The following is a 23474-nucleotide window of genomic DNA, read 5'->3' as shown; positions in this document are numbered from 1 at the left end:
AAGATAGCGTAGAGGTCCTGTTTAGGCTAATTGGTGTATTGTGGACTGCATTGGTCAACTGTGTCTTTTGTATCTCAGAATATAACTGATGACTTCATTTTCAAAGTCCATGTCAGTGTTGCTATCATCATTTGGGGCCTGAAAAAACAAGTTGGATCTCTTGCCAGCTATGACCTCTTTGAAAAAGTAGTAGCCGTATATAATAGGTTGTTAAGGCAGTGTTTATAAAACAATAATACAAATACTTTTTGACAGTCTCACTGGCAGAGACTCGGAGTGGATAGAATCCAGGCCTGTCTTTTGCTTTCCTCAGAAATACTTCAGACTTCTGCATGCATGTTATTGCCTGGTAAGACTTAGGGATAATAATTTATATTACTGTACTGTGTAGAACTTGAACGAAATTGTTGTGAGTTGAGAGAGACATGAGGGGGAAAAAGATGACACAGCTGTACATATTGTGTGCTAAAATAATAGGAAGCAGCTCTCATTTGCTGTTTTGGAGACTAAGACAAAAATTCCGTTTTGATTTTTTTGCCATGTTCCTAATAACAGTGTCTGAGAAAAAATGAAGTTTGCACTTCTATTACTTCTAAATTTGTATGACCTGTAATAACGATCAAGCTTTATATTATCTTCATATGCATCATTATATGACGATGCTGCTTCATAAACTGTCTTGGTTTTCACCTTTTTTACTATGCATTTTTCTGTTACACATTGATTATATGATTTGTTAGATTAGTTTGTAGTTGGTCCAGAGCATTCAGTCAGAAGGCTAGAATTCATTGAAATACAATAAATTAACTTTTAAAAAGAAAAAAATATTAAAGATAATATGCATCACAAATGTTTAGTTTGCAGTAAATTAGTGTGTACTGGCATGGATAGTGCATAAAATTTTGTGCCACAAAGCTGGTGTGTTTTGTTCTGTTTTACTTTCAAGCCTATGATTTCATGTGTGTTGCTTCTTGATTTGCTGCAGGAAAAAGGAGGGGGAAAAGAACTTAGCACTTAAAGCTTCAGTATTGCTTTTTTGCTGCCTTTTTTCTCTTCAATCTTCTTTATTGTCCTTAATAAATCTTTATAAAATGTTTCTGCTGCCTCCTCTAGATGGTGTAGTCTAGCACTCAACTTCCTGGTTACTAGCAATATCCAACAAAACAAAAACAACAACAACACCACCCCCCAAAACCTCAAAACTGAACTGTTAAAAGAAACAAGCATCAAGTGCATAGAGCTCAGAGGTTGAAGTAGCTTGAAAGTATTTTCCATGAAAGCTCTTGTTAAAATTAGATCAGTTGCTACTTTCAGAAAGGATAAATAACTTATTTTTTCAGAACAAGTGAAGTTCTCATTGCTCCTTTTATAGGAATTCAACGTGCATCACCGTAGTCTACAAAACTAGTTGAAGTCTGGGTAGCTTTTTATTTTGAGAACCAAGTAATTCCCACAGGTTAAGTGTATGACAAATCTACAGTTTCTTCCTGAAACCTTATGATACAACTTGGTTTCCTTATTGGAGGACTGGAAATCATTCCTCTAAGTCAGAAAACAAATGTCTTGACAGCAAGTGGAGGTTGTTATTTGCCTCCTAATTGAAAAGGTATGGTCTCTGACTAATGTAGCTAGAGGTTCTGGCAAAAAGTCCATTTTAAACAAACCCAAACCCTTAAGTGCACTGGCATTTATGTGCTGGCAAAGAATTCAATATAAATGATAGGTTCTTAGTAGCTTTGTATTTTTGCTGTATCTGCTGGGTAATTGGCTCTCGTGGACAGGTGTTTTAAGGACAGGAACGGATTTCTTCCAAATTTTTAAATTTCCATTTTCAAAAAATACAGCCAAGTTCCATTTGTGCCATGTCTTTTTATAAACTGTTAAATCATAGAAAAAATGTGTTAGATTTGCTAAGTATTGCTTTTAACTCTCTGCAAAAATCTAGAGGGTTTTTTCTGCTGCTGTCTTTGGAAATCTAAGAAAAATGGTTTACTACTATTTGCTAGTATTACAATGGAGACAGTGGAGCTCCTTACCTTCCACTTGGTTATATGTGTGTGGTTTTGGTTTGTTTTGGGTTTGTTTTGGGTTTTTTTTTTTTAGGATTTGTGTTTATTGGTAAATTTTTTTTCTTGCAATGTAATGTTTGAAGAACACTGTTCATAGCAATGTTTTAGTGATCTGTCTGGTGTTGCATAAAATGCAGTGTAAAAGATCCAACACCAAAACACTTGAACAGGTAGCACTGTCTGCTTTAAGTTTTTATGTACTGAAATGCTTCTTGTGTCGTTGTATGGTAGTCATCTAATAATGAGTACAAATTTCAGACTTTTTTTTCCAGTGGATAGTGTCTTTAAAATGCAAACTTACTGTGTAAACTCTTCTTAAGAAAGATGTGGAGTTAAATAGCAAATTTCTTAAGAACAACAGACAGTATAGGCTGGATAGGCTAATGTAAGTATTAAATATGTGATTTAGCTTTATCGAAGCTTCACTTATTAATTTATGTCATTAAGGATCATTGAGTAATGTATTTATTTGTCAGGCAGTATTATTTAATTGCTTCATAAAGCATGGCCCGATCTTCAAGGAAACTATTAGCATTTTGCTGTCCCAGGATTTGGTGCCTTTGTATGAGTCACTGTGCATACCAGATGGGATACTGAATGACCTCTGGGTTAGTCTTCAGAATGATTCATCAATGAGTATTTCACCTGTCTTCCAGACCAAAAAGCATGCTATTATTTTTGTTCTTTCTCTTTTGGATTTAGAAAAGTTTTAGGCCTTCTTTTGCAGACCAAAACCCTAGTTTAAGAAAAAGTCGCAATATTTGCTTCTTGTAGATTTAGTCTGATCTCCTACATCTAGGGATGAGGTATCCAGTTATTTCAACTATTGTCACAGCATATATCCCCTTCACTTAATTCCTCACCACTACCTTGGAAGTCTTATACCACTGCAGTGAGCAATCATTATGTTATTTATTGCTAAGTAAGTATGCTATTGGAAGATAAATTGTTTTAAAGTATAGCTCCATGTCTTAGAACTTTTGATCCAAATCAGTCTTAACCACAGCTGCCATAACAGTGAAAAGCATTATTATGACCATCCATTTTGGTTTGTATCCTGTTGTGTCAGAGGGATAGAAGAAGGACTGTTGCAGCTTGCTTATTTTGTTTTGAAGTTGTGGGGATGTTCTTGACTGTCCTTGCATATGGAAATGAGGCTAACAATAAAGAGGAGAGCCAGAGGCTACCAAGGCATGGATATGAAGAGAAAATGCAATAGAAGCAAGCTAAATGAATTAAATATGTTCTCAGTGTGGTTAGGGAAAAAGAATGACGTGGGGGGAGGGGAGGCTGAAATAGGATAAAAAGATAAGTGAAAGTGTTTATAACATAGGGATGAAGGACCACTCAGAATTAAATTGTGTAGCAAAACCAAAATCTTTAGTCTTTGTATCAAATGTAATATTTCATGGTTAAGTAGCTATTTATTATCATGAACTTTGAAGCTCTGTTAAGAAAAAATGCATTCCATTTGGTGATGTGAGGTTAATTCCTAGAATAACTTCCCAAGAGGATAAATTTTTCCCTGTATGATTGTAAAATTTCAAGAATATTTTTTTTCTGCTGGCTTCCTCCCCTAATACAGCATCTTTTCAGATTACTGATTTGAATTTTGGAGTGTGTATGAGATGCATGCATCCTAGCATTCTAAATGAATGCTCTGAACCAACTATAAACTACTCGAGCAAATCATGTCTGCATGAAAAGCATTAATCTGTTAATGTGAAAGTGTATGAAATTACTTAATGTACAGAAACTTGCACAACTTAGTAACGTGTTGTTGTGGGTTTTTTTTCCTGCAGATGCCCTCCTCGAACTTTTTTACCAGCACTGTGCAAAATTTTTCTCGATGAAAGTGCTCCAGACAATGTATTAGAAGTAACAGCTCGTGCCATAACGTATTATCTGGATGTATCAGCCGAATGCACCCGTAGGATTGTGGGAGTGGATGGTGCTATCAAGGCACTTTGTAATCGTTTAGTAGTTGTTGAACTTAACAACAGAACGAGCAGAGATTTGGCTGAGCAGTGTGTGAAGGTATGTGTACTGAAGAACCTTCTGTTTTTAAGAAGGAGCTGGAAAATTTGCTGTTTCTGAAGAGCGTCCTCATATTCTAATCCTATGTATTTTATTAAAATATGAAGCAAAAACATAGAGTATGATAAAAGTGTACATGCCAGCGATGCTGCTTATCTTTACTGTCAGTCTGGTGCTCTTCAAAGCTGAGAGTCCTTTAAAAAAAGTGTAGAAAAAGAAACAAAAAATGCTAGAATAAAGTTTTCTTGTTTATCTTACATGACTAGAATGCTAAGGGCTAATTTTATGCTAAAAAGGGAATGAAGAATTGTTCCAGATATACATAAATTACCTGCTGTAAAAAAATTGTCTGCTGTCTCTTCAGTAGCACTAGACACAGCTCCTCTGCACCCTTGTGAAGTTTTCAGAAAAATTTACATGACCTTTAAAATCTCTTGTTTAAAGCATAACTTGTGGCCATGTGATAGCATATAGTTTGAGTCCTTGATGACCATGGCATCAGACTTTATGTGTGCATTTCCTATTTACTAGTTCTAGTCTACTCAAAAGTTCATCACTGAAGTACTGGAGTAGCAGTACTCTTGGAAGTTTCAGAGCTCTTAGTTGTGTGTTATCCAAAGACTTAATTCTCCCAGGAAGAGGTACTGTTATCTAGCTGTCTTTCGTGAACACCTGTTATGACCATGCTATTGAGGGATGTTCTTGCATTTGGTCCTGTATTTTTGAAGAAAACGGTACTGGAGGCTTTGGCCCCTTCTGGGTGTTGAGGAAGAGGGTTTTTTTTTTTGTTCTGTTGTTTTGTTTTCTTAACCAGTTCTGTAGATGGATATAAACAAATAACTGACTTTTTATATGTACTTCATTCTAATTAAATTTCATTTTGTCATAGGTGTTAGAATTAATTTGTACTCGTGAGTCAGGAGCTGTGTTTGAAGCTGGAGGGTTGAATTGTGTTCTGACATTCATTCGTGACAGTGGACACCTTGTTCATAAAGATACTTTGCATTCAGCTATGGCTGTAGTATCCAGACTCTGTGGCAAAATGGAGCCTCAGGATTCTTCATTGGAGATCTGTGTGGAATCACTGTCTAGTTTATTAAAACATGAAGACCATCAGGTAATGTAATAGTTGGCTCAATATGCTGTGAATTTAACTTCCATTATGTTTAATAAATGAATGGCTAGGTATTTTTATATACCCTCCACAACTATATGTTTACATAGTAGTTGTTATATTTGGATGTTATGATAGTTTTCTTTACAGTTGTGATGACAAGAGGATAAAAATACTGCTTAGCGTTAGACTCCAAGCACTATTGTGTGAACATGATCTTATTTAACCTCTGAAAACTTTATTGAAAAATATCCTGTAACTTTTTCCAGTGCATTTTGAAATACTTTCTGAAGTAATTATTGTTCTGTGTCTGCACCTCAGTCACTATTAAATTGAGCATAAATAAGAGACAAAAACCAGTTTGGTTTGTTTGGCCAAACTAAGAGAAGCAATAAAAACATCCACAATCAATACTAAAATATTATGTTGGAAGCCAGCTTAAACAGTAGCGCCAGTTCTTTATTGCAGTTTTATTAACTTGAGATGAAGTAGTCCTTGTAAAATCTAGAAAATGAATCCTAGAGGAATTATCTTCCTACTAGTAGAATCCTTTTGTGTATGTCATACTAATGCTTTGCAATAGCTACTTAGCCAAATTTTTGCTGTACCCTGGCCAGGCTTCTTGTCCACACCATTCTCAGTCCCCATTTCGCCCCCACCCTTGTCCGCATTCCTGTCTCTACACCAAGCCCCCACCGCACCCGAGTCTGGGTTATTATGTACATCATGTTTGGGAGACTAAATGTTTTTGCCTGTGAGCTAATTTTTTTTTATATATTTTTAGATCTTTTTGAAAGACCCAGTTGGCAGGGGACTGTCACACTAGCCATTTCAGAACAAGCTACCATGTTTTTTAGACATTACATAACTTTATTAATCCACTGATCATCTCAGGCAAGCTAATCCTGAAATTTAGACTATAAGTCTGTAGTATTCTAACTGTTTTCCAGTTTATAATGCATTTGAAAAAAGCAGTTGTTGGGGCTGTTGCAGATCTGAATGAGAGTTCAAATTAACTTAATCTTTTAGCAGTTAAGCTTTAAGATAAGTGTGCTTAAGATTGGAGTAACCCAGATGATGATAATAAGTAAATCTGTACCTGTATCCTTGAGAAACATGTTTTGTGTGAAACAAGCCTCAGGGTTTACAATGAATGTTCATGTGTATTATGGATTTGCCCAGTAATTTCCTTTGTAAAGTTTTGTTGTTCTCCCCCCGCATCCTTTTACGTTGTTGGATGTGGTCACTTTTTGTGTGGGCTGCCAGTTAGTAACATCACTTGAGGGAAGAGTTCAGACCGGATGAATGTGGCCCCAAGAACAGCTTATCTACAAGTTTAGGTTTTTAACCTTTCTACTAAACTTGCAGTTTGTGAGAAGAAATGTAGATACCTTCCACAGTACTCTCTTGCTTTGTAAACTGATGCCACTAATGTGGTGTGTTAAATAAGCTGAACCTTTCTTGTGTATTTCTGACAGAGCTGTTCTGGTATAAATCCATAAAGTATATACAAATTACACAAAGATTGGCAGAATTGTTTATCCATCATGCTGTCAAAGAACTGGAGCAAAATGCTAGAGGACATTAGTGACCATTACAAGCTAAAGAAAAAATCCCTTGCAAAAGTACTGATAAATCAGAATGCCTGGCATGCAGGGACCATGCCAGAAGTTTAGTATATTTTGCATTTATTCGGGAGAAACTTTGTTTTTCAAGTCCTTGCAAACTTAATGGAGATTTAAGATTTTAACTTCCTGAAGTCTGGCTAATACTCTAATCTTGTTCTGTGTGTTGATGAGTAACTGTCTTTAAGCCCTTGGTATGTGGTAGCTGACAATCATTTTGAAAATGGGCTGTGCTAGAAGTTGATGACATTTTAGGGAGTAAGAACTGTAGTAAGTTAGAGTTTGGTAAAGAATAGGTATTGTTGGTTTTTTGTTTTGTGGTTTGGTTTTTTTTGTTTGTTTAGTTGGGTTTTTTGTTTGGTTTTTTGGTTTTGTTTTTTACTATTTCTTGACACCAGTCTGGTTTGCTACTGCACATCTACGAAGGCAGATGTGCCTGAAGCAGCTCATTTTGATATGCCTATGCAAACCTCCTGATCTGAAAGATGAAGACACTTTTAGTCTATAGATGAGAGAGAGGTTAAAGGCAAAACCTCCCTTTCTTTTCAACACCGACATGAAAAGAAGTTGGATCCTTTCCTGGGCAGTTGGTCAGCAGTATTTTTTGCTGGATTATTAAGAGGATCATCAGTAAGCCTTGTTTCCACAGTGTCACTGTTGTTTTTTTCTTTAGTGACAAACCTAAATTTGGGAGTTTGTATTTTATTGTCACAAAAATACTTTCATATCCCTGGGTCAGATGCTCAGTTGGCAGTCTGGGTTATCTAAGGGTAAAATCTGCTTTTCCCAGTTTGTCCTATTTTTAGGCTTGGTCCAATTGAAAAATTTCTTTTACTTAAGAGAAGTATGTAGACCTTTAAATACAACTTTAACTGTCAAACTTCACTGTCAATTTAATACTTTGGGAGTTCTGAGTTGGTGCCTCAGCTAATGGCTTGTTTGATAGCATTTCTTTTAATAGAAAGCACCAAATTAATATAACATTTTAATATTAGCATGATATTAATTATAAATGTCAAATTATAACATATTAGAATATTTTGTATTCTATAAATATAGAAGATAAAACTGCAAAGAAATTTTTGTCTTCATTGTTCTTTGAGGAACAAACTTGAAATTCAGTAAACGTGTGAAAGTTAGGAAGTAAAGCCTCATAGTACATTTTCTTGGTGTTTTGGTTTTTTGTGGGTTTTTTAAGTTTTATTATTAGAAGGCTGCTTTAACAGTTTCTAACATCAGAACAACCAGAAGGTTAAGCACTCCATATTTCAATATGAAGCCATGGGTTTTTTTTGGTTTTTTCAAACTGTATTGTCAGAATGGACAATTGCTAGTGGGGATTATAAATAGTTGTGTTTCCTATAAGAACAACATCTATAAGTGAAAACTTTTTGAAGTGGGCTTCCAACATCTATTAATTTGGCAATTTGATTATTAAACATGTTTTTCTAGATTGATTTGGGGTTTTGCTCATATAGTTAAGAAGATGCTCACAATGCTGAACTTTAGACAAAGAAAAATAGTTTCCTTGATTTCTATATATCATCAACAGAGAGAAGCAGGGGGAAAAACCCAACAACAATACAGTCCTTCAGTGAGCAGTTCAGAGGACTGTTGGGTTCCGACTCCGGGTTTCTGGCTTAAAAAACCTGTCTCCTCCATTCATTGACTTTGAAGGGAACCTGGGGAAGTCAGCTTCTTCTGTGTGTCCTGTATTCTTGTGAATATCCCCTTAGCATCTTCTCAAGTAACAGATTTTTTCATCATTTCTCTTGCACTTCTTTCTTAGGTTTCAGATGGAGCTCTGAGATGCTTTGCTTCATTAGCTGACAGATTCACACGGCGTGGAGTTGACCCAGCCCCATTAGCTAAGCATGGATTAACTGAGGAGTTGTTATCTCGCATGGCAGCTGCTGGTGGGACAGCATCAGGACCATCTTCAGCTTGCAAACCTGGACGGAGTAGCACTGGAGCACCATCTACAGCTGCAGACTCTAAATTAAGTAATCAGGTGTCAACTATTGTAAGCCTGTTGTCAACCCTGTGTAGAGGCTCTCCAGTAGTAACACATGTAAGAAATCCTTTTACGCTACGGCTTTTTGTTCTTATAGGGTTTTTCCCTTCATGTACTTTAATATATGCAAGATTTGTGTTGCTATTTCATATATAGATGTGCAGATTTATAGATTTGATTTTTATATATATATATATATGTACATACACACACACATAGGTTATTTATAAAGAGGGGAAAAAAGGAAACATTTCATATGGAAATGAAACCCAATTCTGATAGTATTTTCTAAAGCCCTGTATATTTTTTATTGTTCAGACTTTTAATTATTTCCAGGATCTCCTAAGATCTGAACTTCCAGATTCTATAGAAAGTGCGTTGCAGGGTGATGAGAGATGTGTACTGGATACCATGCGGTTAGTAGATCTTCTTTTGGTGCTACTGTTCGAAGGGAGAAAAGCCCTGCCAAAATCCAGTGCTGGATCTACAGGCAGAATCCCAGGATTGCGAAGACTGGATAGTTCTGGGGAACGTTCTCATCGGCAGCTGATAGATTGCATCCGCAGTAAGGATACTGATGCACTAATAGATGCTATTGACACAGGAGGTAAGCAAAAATACTCTGAAAAAGAAAATGAGATAAAGCATCTTTTTATTTTTATAATCTATGGTGTCATAACAAATGCTTAGGTAGTACTTTGAAAATCTTTATATACAAGTTCACTGATTTTGTTAAATACACAATAGGTCTTGTTAGTAATAATTCCTACGCTATTTTTTTTTTAATTGCAATTAAAGGCTAAATGCTTCCCTAGAGTTACTGAGGATGCTTAATTTCTTTTAAGACCTGCTGTTTGTTTAAAGAACGCTGCTGAAGTTTAATTTATAATTCTGGGAGCTTTAACTATTTTATTTAATTATATCTTTCAGCTTTTGAAGTAAATTTTATGGATGATGTAGGACAAACTCTCTTAAACTGGGCCTCAGCTTTTGGAACTCAGGAAATGGTAAATTAGTTTTATAGAATCTTAAAAACTTTGGTTATTTATGTAAAGAAAGAGATAAAAAAACATAGTTTCCTTTTTCTTGTTTAACAGGTAGAATTTCTCTGTGAAAGGGGTGCTGATGTTAACAGAGGTCAGAGGTCATCCTCATTACATTATGCAGCATGTTTTGGAAGACCTCAGGTAGCAAAGGTATGATTTAAGCTGACACTTAGAAAGCCTTACATATTGACTTTTTGCCTTGTTCTGTACAAAATGTCTTCGATGCAATGTGTTTAACGTGCACTGTCAAATATTTACATGTTCTCTACAGTGTTTATCAAAATAAAAATTTTTCATTATTATAGGGCGATAATATGAATAAAAGTAGTTTTATATTAGCTCTACAAATATAAAAAGCACGTAATGTTCTAACTTTGCTTACAAGCATGAGAAAAGTGTGGGAAAGATGTATGAAAAACATGTTTACTACTTTGGAAGAACGAATCGATGTTGTTTTCATATTTAAAAATATTTGTTCTCAGACTCTCTTACGACATGGTGCAAACCCTGATTTGAGAGACGAAGATGGGAAAACTCCTTTAGACAAAGCTCGTGAAAGGGGGCATAGTGAAGTAGTAGCTATTCTTCAGTCTCCAGGTGAGTGCAGTTTTTAATTCCATACCCTTGCTAGTAGAAATGCTTATATATGTTAAGTAATTCAATTATTAGAATTTTACTCTATTAAGATTCATTAAAAAAAAAAAATAGTATTTTGTGGCCAACCTTCCTTAACCTGCAAAGTACATATAAAAACCTTAATATTTTAGATGTGCTTAAGGGATGGGGATTACTGAAGAAACTGCTGACTGGGCGCGAGCAGTGCCAGTAGTCCTGCTCTTCAGTTGTGGAATGGGCCTAGACTGGGATTTTGCTGTGGGTTCAGACGATGTCAGTCTTGGTAGCTTCTCTGGCATCCTTCCTTTTTATATGGGAACGGCACTTTACCTGTTCATGAGACTTCCGTAGCGCTGGAGCCACAGGTGGTTATGTGTTCATATTTAGTTCACTTTAAGGACTTTGAGCTTCTTCTATGAGCGGTCTTTGGTGGTACTTGTTATCAAAAAGTTTTCTTCAAGAAGTCTTGCACATGTAAATTTTATATTTTTAGGAATGCGTATTCCTATTCAGGTACTTAGATGTTAGTAAAGAAAACTCTTACATTTATTTGAAGGGTTTTTTGTTTGGTTGGTTAGTTGTTGCCATTGAACATTTTGGGGAAAAAAATATTTTCCAGGGGACTGGATGTGTCCTGTTAACAAAGGAGATGAGAAGAAAAAGAAAGATGCAAACAAGGATGACGAAGAATGTAATGAACCCAAAGGAGATCCAGAAATGGCACCCATATACTTGAAAAGATTATTGCCTGTGTTTGCACAAACATTTCAACAAACTATGTTGCCTTCAATAAGGTAATATTGTAATGATAGACAATTTCCCTGCATATTTTGAATTTCTTAATACACTCTGTTAAAAAAGCCAAGGTGGATTTTTTTTTCATTAAAAATTATAACATCTAAAAGTTTAAGTAATGCAAGTGACACTTAAACACATTTCTCTTTGAATAGAATTGGTGGTTTGAAAAGTGTTGCAAGTCTGATTTTTACTTAGTATTTTAAGTAACATTTTTTCCTTTCTGGGGAACTGATGTCTTGGAAAAAAAATGCTTAGTTAGTCAGAAGTGGGAGAGCAAAGCATACTCTTGACTATAGTAGCATGATGAAAGAATACTGTGTTCATACAGTACCTTGTATAAACTGTGTATTTGGTTACAGCTGTTTGTAGCCACTATAATGAAAGTACTAATTTAGGAGAGGAAAACTAATGAAGTGGTATCAAGGTACATTCACTGGAAAATTGGAAAGACTGGAAGAAGCTATTTTAGAAGATTTTAAAAGACTTCTTCGCAGCTTAAGTGTTAATCAACTGGAGAAGATGCCTCTTACTGAGAGAATTAAAAGAATATAATCTAATTTAATACTTAAAAAGGAATACTGTGGGTGGCATAATGGTTGTGATAAATTGCGTCTGACCATAACCTCTCAGCCTTTTACACTACAAATATAGCATTTGCTTAATCTCTTATTTGTGTTCCCAGCGTTTATAGGTACTTTGAGGGGTGAAAATATAAGATAAAAAGGGACTCTAGTGGAGAGAGACTTTACATGAGCTGATGATAGGAAGCTTAAACGAGGTCATTTTAAAATGAAGGAAGTAAGAAACTATGTTAACACTCTGTGCGTGATTAACTGTTGTTGGAGATTGTGGAAAGAATTAGTTGGCTCTCTGTATTTTAAAATTTTCTTTATGAATCAGGTAAATCATGTTTTTAAAAGTCAGTCAAATAAAAAATTCAGCTTTAACCATGCAGAAGTGATTGGCTTCCAAATTAGCTGTAGTTCTTAATATGGAAAACTGCATGATCTAATAGTAATTTTAGACTTTAAAACTATAGGGATCTCACCAAAACATGGGAAGTATGTGACAGAAATGGAAGGCTGGATACCTGGGAGGAAGATGAAGTATGCAGAAGTGAATTGCCATCACTAAGAGTGGATAAAGACAGAATGTAGAATAGGTTTACCTAGAGAAGGGTTGAGGAGAGAAAAATACGTTAGACTCATAGTGCTGTAGAATCAAAAAAGATCAGTAGGTGAATTATTGTTGGAGATAATCTAGGACTTAACCGATTTTGGTTCCAATAACAAGAACTGAAACTCATGTAAAAATTTTTTTTTTCTTTTCAAAGCATGCATAAATGTAGTGCAAAAGGAGTTTTATCTTGAACCTTTTTGCTGCTTTGATTACTGTTTGCTTTATCTTTGTAAGAATCTTTTTTTTTCCCCCTATGATCTCTTTTAAAGGAAAGCAAGTCTTGCTCTCATTAGGAAAATGATACATTTTTGTTCTGAGGCGCTGCTGAAAGAGGTTTGTGACTCTGATGCTGGCCATAATCTGCCCACGATACTGGTTGAGATAACAGCTACAGTTCTTGATCAAGAGGTAGGAGGAAAGAAAATGTTGTCCTTTTATGAAACCGGTGCAAAAAAGGGGGTTATGCTCATTGATTCTGTATACTTGTTAATAACTAACCCTAAAGCGTTTATAGCATCCATCTGTGACCATGTGTGAAGTTCAGCATGTAAAGATATTTTAAAGTAAAGAGATCTCCTTTACTATCTCCTTTCCATCCCAATGTATTACAGGATGATGATGATGGCCACTTGCTAGCTTTGCAAATCATAAGGGATTTGGTGGATAAAGGTGGTGATCTTTTTCTAGACCAACTGGCTAGACTTGGTGTAATCAGTAAAGTGTCAACTTTGGCGGGGCCGTCATCTGATGATGAAAATGAAGAGGAGTCTAAACCTGAGAAGGTGAGTACAGAATTGATAGCCTTATTTGTTCCTGTAAAACCAACACTTGTAGTACAATTTTCACTGTTGTGAAAATGTGCAGGGCAAGGTAGTTAGTTAGGTTATTAAATTAATGCTTTATTGTATGCCACTTATTTTAATTGTTTTTGTTGTTGTTTTCTGTAGCTTCATTTTCTATTAGCACATTATTATCAGCTGAGTTTCCCTATTCATACTTACTTGTGGTCAAGTTGATTGACGCTTGTTTTTGTCTAGTGTGTTGAAAATGACTGCTAAATGAAATGAATCCTTTCTGAACAAAGTGCATCTCTTTCGATGTACATGCATCAAATAATTACAGATGTTTTAACCATTGTTACGGAATATATTAAAAATATAAAAAAGAAAATTATTTTCTACATAATGAAAACCTTCAGTGCGTATTGAAGTTATTTACCAATTTCCAACAGTCATATTACTGACCGCTCAGATGGGCTGAATGGATAACAGACCACTTCTGTTATCCATTCACTTAAGATTTATAGTTAAGCCTTAAGTGTATAGTTAAGCTTTTTTACTGTGGGTTTTGGGTTTTTAGGGGTTGGTTGGTTGTTTTGTTTTGTGTGGTGGTGGGGTTTTTGGGGGTTTTTTTGTTTTTGTTTTGTTTTGGGTTTTTTTTAGTGTTTAGATGTTAAAAAGCTGTCTGGACATAGTCCTGGGCAACTGGCTCTAGGTGGCCCTGCCTGAGCAGGGGTTTGGACTAGATGGCCTCCAGAGGTCCCTTCCAACCTCAACCATTTTGTGATTCTTTTCTCACAGTACAAGTTTTGAACAGAGGGGGATGTCCCAGTCAGTAGGCTATTGTTATTTTTGAGTAGATAAATCTGTATCTGAAAGGAAACTTCTTAAAAGTATTCTATTAAAGAATACTTTTAAAGATACGTTTTACAGACAGAAGTAGTATAATTCCTACACTTTTGGTTTAAGTAATTCTTTTTCTCCTCAAGCCTTTTTAAAATGTCTGTGTTTTGTGTGTTGGTTTTTTGTTGGAGTTTTTTAATGGGTTGGGGTTTGGTTTTGTTTGTGGGTTTTTTGGTTTGTTGTTTTGTTTTTTAATACAATTTTATTCCAGGAGGATGAACCACAGGAGGATGCTAAAGAACTGCAACAGGGTAAACCATATCACTGGAGAGACTGGTCAATCATTAGGGGAAGGGACTGCCTGTATATCTGGAGTGATGCTGCAGCCCTGGAGCTATCTAATGGTAGTAATGGATGGTTCAGATTTATCTTGGATGGAAAACTCGCCACGATGTATTCCAGTGGTAGCCCTGAAGGAGGATCCGATAGTTCAGGTAGTTTCTTTACAATTCAAGTCCAAGTTAAGTTTTGAGACTGTTATATTTGTTTATATAATTTGATTGGAGCTATTTTGTTTTGCAGGAATTGGTCTACTAAATAGTAAAGGATGTAAACAGGTGGAAGGTGGTCAGTTAATTGTGATGCTTTTTATCAGATAGCATGTGACCATAACTTGACTTCCTTGGTGAACTGTGTTAAGTAAACATCTTGCCAGTAAAAGTGTATTAACTTCGTTTTGTTTTGATTCTTCTTCACGCATACTTAATTTTTTCACCTCAGTCATTAAAAGCACTTTGTAGTGGCCGTCCCAGGAAAAGCAGGTTGAAATGGTGATTTGTTGTTTGCTTCTAGCTAGCAGAATGAAATTGCATGTGTTTGAAGACAAAGTAATGGAAAGTTTCTCATCAAGATTGGGAAACAAATTACAGTGTCTTAATCGTTTATCGGAGAGAGGATAAGGGAACAGACCTTATGCACTGGCAATGCACAGGTGGTTTTAATTTTCTGTACAGAATACACAACTTGTTCTGGATGCAGAAACAACCCTCCTTTATTGTTTCATCTTTTTTGCAACAGTTCATACATTTATGAACCTGCAGACATAAATTGCTTTGCAATATTACTATGTTTTCAGCAAGCCATTGAGTGAAATAACAGAACATATTATGATTCAGGATAGAAATGAAATGCTAATGACTTTATCCATCGATTTTGGGGCATGAAGGCAAAATGTGATACAGTGTTTACAGCTGGAAACCACTTCTAGATTTATTTTGGTGGGGGGGGTGGTTAGAAGATGTATCCTTGCATTCTTTTTAACAAGGCTAATACCTTGAAAGGTAAACAATTTCTGTGTTGAGATACTTATCATACGATACAATTTTAAGAAGATCCATGAGGTTAACTTCTTAAATCCTCATAGCCCCTGGATGCCAATTCCATTTTCTTCCTTCCAAATGATGTGGATGAGGGGATGAGACTTTACTATTTCTGTACAAGATGGGTGAAATGGGGACGGCTCAGATGAATTTGGAGTGAAGAGAGCTTAAAACAAAAGAAGTCAGATTGAGAATTTAAGATGTGTCTCTTCATATCAGTCTTTTAAAAAAGATTGAATAAATCCCAAATTTTTGAACAAGATACGTAGCATGGGTATTATGGAAGGGAAGGAGCTAAACTAGGATTAAATGAGGCTTCTTGCAATTTTTTGTCATAGACATCTACTAAGAGTGCTGACATTGCAGTGTAATTTGCCTGGACTTTAACCATTAGCTCTAAGTGTGTGCAGCAACCTCTTTTACTTAAGAGATAAGAAACTAGTATTTGTTAACTAAAATTACTACAGTACAGTATAGACTCAGAATAGTATCTTTAAGTCCTGAACTATACTATATGTTCTGCTGCCCTAAATCATTACTGATTAATCTCATGGTATACTTTTTCGTAACTTCATGACTGGCAAGAATATAGAGGGTTGAGTAATGGAATTTCTTAGTGTGTATCGCATGATGAAAGTTGGGGTGGGAGGGGGAAATATATATACTATGAACATTTTTGGAAGGTCTGTACTCACCCCTCTCCACATTAGCTTAATACTTGTTTTGTCTGAATTTTTCGAAAAAATAAAAGTTCAATGCAAAAATTGAAATTTAATGGTAATTCTGAAGCTTTAAGTGAGTCTCAAAATTCTGTCTAAGGGAACTGGAAATTATTCCCAACTGTATAATCATTGCACTTTCAGTGCGACATGTTATATAATAAATTTGTTAAAATGTAATTATGGAAATTTGGAAAGGTTTCATTAACAGAATTTTAATTCTGCATATGAAACTTCAAAATTATTTTTATCAACCTCTCTGGATGCTATGAATTTTAAGCAATAAAGAATGTTATGCCTCAAGAGTGCATAATTATTTTTGCATAGCGGTTATTTTTGTATTATACAACAATAAAAATGGCGAATTTTAAAAACCTAGAACATAAATCATTGCAGCAAAAGGAAAACAGCAATTTTACAAGTGCATGGACTATAAAAGTTGTATTTATCAAATCAGTATGCTGAAAGATGAGCATACTTGTTAACTTTGAAGTTGAGATGTAATCTTTACATTAATGAGATTATTGCATTTTTATTTTATATGGAATTTTATTTTTTAAATTATGAACTCATCAGTTTTTCTGGAATTATGCTAATTAGCATTTCAAATGTAGTGTGCAGCCTTTTAATTACTACAATATCAAAATATAATTTATTTAAAACTGAGATAGTTGTTCGGAATAATTTCAGGCTAGATTACCTACATATCCTAAAAGTAGGATATGATCCTGTTTGTCATCTATTAAATATCTCCATATAAATGTTAGCTTTTAATCAAGTGGTGCCATTAGGGTTTTATATTTCATGTTTGTCTCTGAGATATAGAGGTCCTTAAAATTTTTGTAATTACTAAAAAAGGAATAGGAACATCTGCATTATAACTTGAATTAGCATAATGTCACTGTATTAAGTAGCGTAATTGTGGCTTTCTTACTTTCTCTGAGGTGAACATAGAGGTTCTACAAAGGAGATGAATGAAAGTTTTAGTATAGCTTATAAAAAATTTTTTGGGGGTGCCTTTGTGACACTTAATCTGAGCAAATAGCTATTAGCTCAGTTTTGCTTTTAGCACATGTTGATTGTCAGACTCTAAAGTTTTGTGAATTTTATTCTGGTTTTTATATGGCTTCAACATCTTTTCTCCAGTTGGTTTAAGCTATGAAGTTGATTGCTGTTTTCCTGTTGGAGAATTCATTTAAATCCTATTTCTCATTCATCCTATTTCTAAAAACTCACTTTTGAGAATGGTTCGTGGTGGCCATAATGAGATAAATTATTTTTGCAAGACTAGAAGTTTATCATGAATTTCTTTGATCTTCCTATTATAATTGTCAAGATGAATTAATACATTTGTCAACAGCACCATTCAGAAAGAGTTGCATTGTCCACTTTGATGTGATTGTGGAATAAATCACTGCCGAAGTACAGAAATATACTGGGAAGAAATTTAGAACACTTTAAGACCCTTAATTTCAAACTTAATTTTGCATTGAATGTACTCAGTTGTTTTGCTCTTGCAAACAAAAAAAATAAAAATTGTTTGAGATATATGATGGTGGAGTCAATTGTTGGAAGAAAAAAAGAAAATGTTTGTTTCTTTTTAAATAGAAAGTAGGAGTGAGTTCCTTGAGAAGTTGCAAAGAGCTCGAAGCCAAGTAAAACCATCTACCACCAGCCAGCCAATTTTATCGGCACCAGGGCCAACTAAACTTACTGTAGGAAACTGGTCACTCACCTGTTTAAAAGAAGGAGAAATTGCTATTCACAATTCCGATGGTCAGCAAGCTACAATACTGAAAGAAGATCTGCCAGGCTTTGTGTTTGAATCTAACAGAGGAACAAAGCATTCGTTTACAGCTGAAACCTCTTTGGGTAAGTATGTAGGTATGTGTTATGTGCAGGTAGGAGCAAGTGCGTATGAGGTAGTTTTGCTGTTTGTGGCTTTTCATACCTGTGAGAAATTGTGACTCTTCTAAAAATATGTTGCAGGGTCAGAATTTGTGACTGGCTGGACAGGCAAAAGAGGAAGAAAGCTAAAATCTAAACTGGAGAAGACAAAGCAAAAGGTTGGTGAGCATCTGTCGATTTTATACTTAGAATTTAATTGAGTTTGTTTTATTTTATAACATGATTATGGAGTTGTAGTTTCCTCTTAGAGGATTAAAATCTTCTCTGATTTCAAGTAGACACAATTTTATGCTAAGCTTGAAGGGGAGGACTTCACTTAGAACAAAGCAATTCTGCAGGTGCTTTTATCCAACAGTCTTAGTAAACTCTGTGCTCTTCTAGAGGAAAACTAATTTTCTTTTAAAAACGTAAGGAAATCCAATCCTCCTGACCTATATTTGTATAATTCTGTAGATTTTTCTTTTTTTTATGCAAAAAGAAAAGTTATTATGATCAATACTACAGTTGTATTAGAGGCGTATGTTACTTCAATACATTCAGATACTAATTTTAGACTGGATATCATGACAGATGGGGGATGGAAGTGAACAGTCTCTATTTTAAGAGTTGTAGTGAAGCAAAATGTGTAAACACCTTCATTTTAGACTTCTCTAAAATTCTTTCTCTTCTCAAGCTGAGGGAAAAAGAGGAACTAAGAAATCAAGTATTAAGCTTTTTACAAAAACACAAAATAACAGTACATTTTGTGGCCAGCTGATGCCAAGGGCTCAAGCTAATCTTCGGTCTTGACCTCTCTTACAGTTTCTAACAGTGCAACTGATACATTCTGTACCAAAAATCTGCAGCATGTAGGGACACTTATATCTGAGGAAATGTGACACTAAATTGAAAATTAAAATACTGTGTGAATGAGGATAGGTGGGATGATAAAATGAAGGCAGTGCTCTTTCATACCTGAGATTGTCCTGTGTAGCTCCGAAGCTTGTGAAATGTATTATTGTAGGACACATGATGATGATGATGATGATAATGAAAAGGAAAGATTTTGGGGGAAATTTCTTATAAACAAAATGTTGCTTAATAAGAACTTATTTTATCAAATATGTATCTTGTTTGATCCATACTTTGTAGAAGAAGTAATTCTTAGTATAAGGTCACATAAGGACTTTTTGTGTGAATTGGTTTAAGGAATGTGAATAGAGTATTCAGAAACCATATAAAACCCTCTTAATCTGACCTCTAAAAAGATTACCAGATCCATGATACGGTTCTAAAGAAACAGATCTACAGATTGAGAGTCCTATCTTTTCTCCTACCTTTTTGCTCTAATTTAATATATGATGGTAAGCTTAGTTTCTGTAAATTTCAATAAGATTCTGTGTATTTCCATTTATTTCTCCTGTACTTTTATCCTTTCACAACCTTTGCATTTCATGGTGTATGATAGGTTTCGGTTCTTCCTTATTTGTTTGTGTCTGTCATGGACTTTAAAAAAGACAACCAAGTTTCTAGTATCTTGGAGAATGATAATAGTCTCATATCAGTAAGGTATGACTTCTGATTATCAAAATCCATTTGTAGGTACGCACTATGGCGAGAGATTTATATGATGATCATTTTAAAGCTGTTGAAAGCATGCCTCGAGGAGTAGTTGTAACACTGAGGAACATAGCAACCCAGTTAGAGTCTGCATGGGAACTTCATACAAACAGACAGGTAAGTGTACCTCCTTTAATTTATAACGTGTGATGTCAGTGGAAATCACATAATAACGTTCAGACTAGTCTGTCATGATGTAAAGGAAAGTCGCAATATGTCTGTCTGAAAAGTGGGGTTTTTTAATGCATGTAATTCCTAGTTATATACTTTACAGGGACGTTATTCTTCAAATGAAGGAAGTGGAAAAACTGTTACCTTGTTTCACCATAATTGTCTTTTTGTCTTCCAGTGTATTGAGGGAGAAAATACTTGGAGAGATTTAATGAAGACTGCTCTGGAGAACTTAATTGTACTATTGAAGGATGAGAATACTATTTCTCCATATGAAATGTGCAGTAGTGGCTTAGTTCAATCGTTGCTTACCGTTTTAAATAATGTGAGTTTATAGAAAATAAGTCTCTGAAGAAAAACTTTCTATTAAAAAACAGAATAATATAGGCATGTGCCTTAATTTTAAAAATCTGTTATAAATGTGGCTTTTTCCTGTCCTGATGAAAATCAGGCAGACTTGCTCCAGTTAGTGGTCTACCTGTTGAATATATGCTATCGCAATGGATGACTTTAGTTCGAATAAGCCATTAAAAATCTTTAAATCAACACTGGTCAGTTCTAATGGCTGATATCATTTAGCTTTTCATATACAGATTTTAAATAGGGAATTCAGTGAGACGAAACATATTTTTGCCAGTATAAAGAATGAATATATTGCTTTGTATTATAAGTAATTTTTTTTTTTTCTTGTAGAACGTTGATTTAGACGTGAAACAAGACTGTAGTCAACTGGTAGAGAGAATAAACGTTTTCAAAACAGCATTCAGTGAAAATGAAGATGATGAAAGGTAAGAACAAAACCAAACCAAAAAAACCTTTGCATCTGTGAAGCAGTATGCTATGTGTAAAATAATTTAAAGACAAAGGAACTGTTCTTTCCATTTCAATTTGTCCTTCTCTGGAACAGAAAATTGGTCTTAAAAGACAGCATCTGGGATTGAAGTAGCAATTGAAAATTTTACTGAATTCCTTCTATCTGTAAGAGTCAACTGCACTGAATGTACATCTGTTGACAAATATAAAGGTGACTTTTGTTCATCACTGTGCAGATTAATATTTTTCTTACTATGCTGTAACCATGTGACTAGAACAGATGATATCAGTAGAAATTGCATGCTGAGATATTTGCTGTAGCTGGGTACTATTCTCTGAGATACTGTAGCATTTTTTTTCTCTTTGTTGTGTAGTAACATAGTAACTGTTCACTTTCACAGTCGTCCAGCAGTTGCATTAATTCGGAAATTGATAGCAGTGTTGGAATCTATCGAACGTCTACCTCTCCACTTGTATGATACACCAGGATCTACATATAATCTTCAGGTAAATGTATGGTGATAACAATGTATCATACTGAGTGATACACAACTAAATGTTGTATGTGAATTTCAGGAAAAGTTACACACATTAAGTCTGTATGAAGCATATTCTTGTAAAAGTGGATAGAATAAAGGAAAGCTGCAGTTTGGCTAAAAATATTATTTGGTTTTGTCCAGTTTGTGTGGAGTCTTAATTTTTTCTGTTTGAAAGCGTACTTCAGGGTTTTGCAAGATGACAGTAATGTGTGAATATTTCTGTTTTGATGTTAAAAGATTAGAAAATAGTTGCAGACAGTTGCAAAAACACTGCTGCTATTTTGAAAAAGCATTTTCAGCTTTTATATTATTGTAGTTGCTAGTCTACAAGATTTGGAAATCAAAGCTATGAAAACACGTGAAAAGTGAGAAAATATTACATTGAATGTGTAATTGACTTACACATTGACTGTCATATTAAAGAATTGTTTGGTTAATTGAAAAAATGGAGTACTAGGGAATTACTTTTTAAAGCATTAAATTAGAATATAGTTTACTTAAGTTGCACAACAAAAACACTTGATACATCACTAAAACTGTTGTAGTGAAATATTTTGCTTTTCTTAAAATTGCAAAACCTAAACAGAAAAGCCTATATTAACGTTTAGCTACTCTTTCAGATATTAACAAGGCGCTTGAGGTTTCGTTTGGAACGTGCCTCAGGGGAGACATCTTTAATAGATCGAACTGGTAGAATGCTAAAGATGGAGCCGTTGGCAACTGTTGAATCTCTAGAACAGTATCTCCTGAAAATGGTGAGCAACATACTATACACACAGTTCACAAGGACTGGTTGCATTCCGCATCTCTAATATTTGATTTCTTTTCATTCATATGTAGGTAGCAAAGCAATGGTACGACTTTGATAGGGCTTCATTTGTTTTTGTACGAAAACTACGTGAGGGCCAAACATTTGTGTTCAGGCATCAACATGATTTTGATGAAAATGGAATTATTTACTGGATTGGGACAAATGCAAAGTGAGTTTCTTCAAAGCTAAATATTTTGAAGTCAGACACAATAAACTGATCCATGGGGCAGGGTCGGGAGAGAGAATTCATAATGAAAATAAATCCGTTACAATTTTTTTTAGAGGTGGGAGATATCATTTGCTGTTGATCAACAGAATTACATTTCTTTTTGCTCTACTTAAATAATAGAAAAATACGGATCTGTGAAGTTGTGTTGAGAATTTGTTTGTATGCTTACCTAAGAAATGAAGGGGTGGGAACTTTGGGTCTTTGTTTTTGTTTGCTGTGGGTTTGTTTGGTTTTGTTGGTTTTGGGGGTTTTTTTGTTTTTTTTTAAACCACTGTAGTAAAGTGATGTTTGGAACATCTCTAAAGTTATCTAATTATCTAAAATTATATTAATCGTTTTGGTTTGTAATAAACTCAGCTGTAATATACAATTTACAGTAAATGTCAAATGTTACTGATACCTGTTTTTTTTAATGTAAGTAATAATTGAACAGTACATTTCTCTTTTTAATACAGAACTGCATACGAGTGGGTAAATCCAGCAGCCTATGGGTTAGTAGTGGTTACATCCTCAGAAGGAAGAAATCTGCCTTATGGCCGTTTAGAAGACATCCTAAGCCGTGACAGTTCAGCTCTCAATTGTCATACTAACGATGATAAGAATGCTTGGTTTGCCATAGATCTTGGCCTTTGGGTTATACCATCAGCTTACACATTACGCCATGCTCGAGGTTATGGACGGTCTGCTCTCAGAAATTGGGTTTTCCAGGTATCTAAGGATGGACAGAACTGGACTACTTTGTATACTCATGTTGATGACTGTAGTCTCAATGAACCAGGGTATGTCAGTGTCTTTTATCACTTTTTATAAAACTGAGCTCAGTAAAAAAAGTACTTGGCTGTAGACTAATTTAATGTGTACTGTAGGTATAATAACGTAACTATATAAAGAAATGGTAGGTGATATAAATTATCAAGGATGGGCTGGAAAATAAGTGGTTCGTAAGTTCTCTGTGTGGTTCACATAATGGCGTTTGTGCTTTTCCATCACTGTAAATTTTGCATTTGATATTTTTTTGAGAAAATAGTAACATCAGCACTCATCCAGGGTTTGTCCCTAGTGTTAATAGGTTTTATGTATCTTGTATTCTTGGCAGTTTTATGATTTTATCCGTACATGATCAGCATTATTGTTTTGTTTGCTTTGGTACTAAGGTTTTTTGGTTTTGCGTTTGTGGGTTGTTTGTT

At 34.9% G+C, this 23474-nt stretch overlaps 1 protein-coding gene across 5 annotated transcripts in view; it reads left to right on the top strand.

Annotated features, from left to right (window-relative positions):
- HECTD1 (HECT domain E3 ubiquitin protein ligase 1) overlaps window positions 1-23474 on the top strand; it is a 64096-nt gene that overhangs the window by 15166 nt on the left and 25456 nt on the right. For 3 of the 5 annotated variants that reach the window (XM_050898401.1, XM_050898400.1, XM_050898396.1), the window contains exons 3-22: window positions 3872-4106; window positions 4996-5223; window positions 8635-8916; window positions 9178-9466; window positions 9790-9866; window positions 9957-10055; window positions 10388-10502; window positions 11140-11314; window positions 12767-12905; window positions 13109-13279; window positions 14391-14613; window positions 17826-18089; window positions 18207-18283; window positions 19707-19841; window positions 20074-20220; window positions 20589-20683; window positions 21110-21215; window positions 21868-22002; window positions 22088-22227; window positions 22743-23066. In XM_050898401.1, coding sequence (XP_050754358.1) covers window positions 3872-4106; window positions 4996-5223; window positions 8635-8916; window positions 9178-9466; window positions 9790-9866; window positions 9957-10055; window positions 10388-10502; window positions 11140-11314; window positions 12767-12905; window positions 13109-13279; window positions 14391-14613; window positions 17826-18089; window positions 18207-18283; window positions 19707-19841; window positions 20074-20220; window positions 20589-20683; window positions 21110-21215; window positions 21868-22002; window positions 22088-22227; window positions 22743-23066 — 3456 coding nt within the window. The remainder of the gene's footprint in view (window positions 1-3871; window positions 4107-4995; window positions 5224-8634; window positions 8917-9177; window positions 9467-9789; window positions 9867-9956; window positions 10056-10387; window positions 10503-11139; window positions 11315-12766; window positions 12906-13108; window positions 13280-14390; window positions 14614-17825; window positions 18090-18206; window positions 18284-19706; window positions 19842-20073; window positions 20221-20588; window positions 20684-21109; window positions 21216-21867; window positions 22003-22087; window positions 22228-22742; window positions 23067-23474) is intronic. The other 2 variants (XM_050898399.1, XM_050898398.1) reach the window with 1 other exon arrangement.

Source organism: Gymnogyps californianus, chromosome 5 (genome assembly GCF_018139145.2).
Source record: "Gymnogyps californianus isolate 813 chromosome 5, ASM1813914v2, whole genome shotgun sequence".
Classification (NCBI taxonomy): Eukaryota; Metazoa; Chordata; class Aves; order Accipitriformes; family Cathartidae; genus Gymnogyps; species Gymnogyps californianus.
The sequence above is the reverse complement of the archived record's forward strand: the minus strand, read 5'-3'. Positions and strand labels throughout refer to the sequence as shown.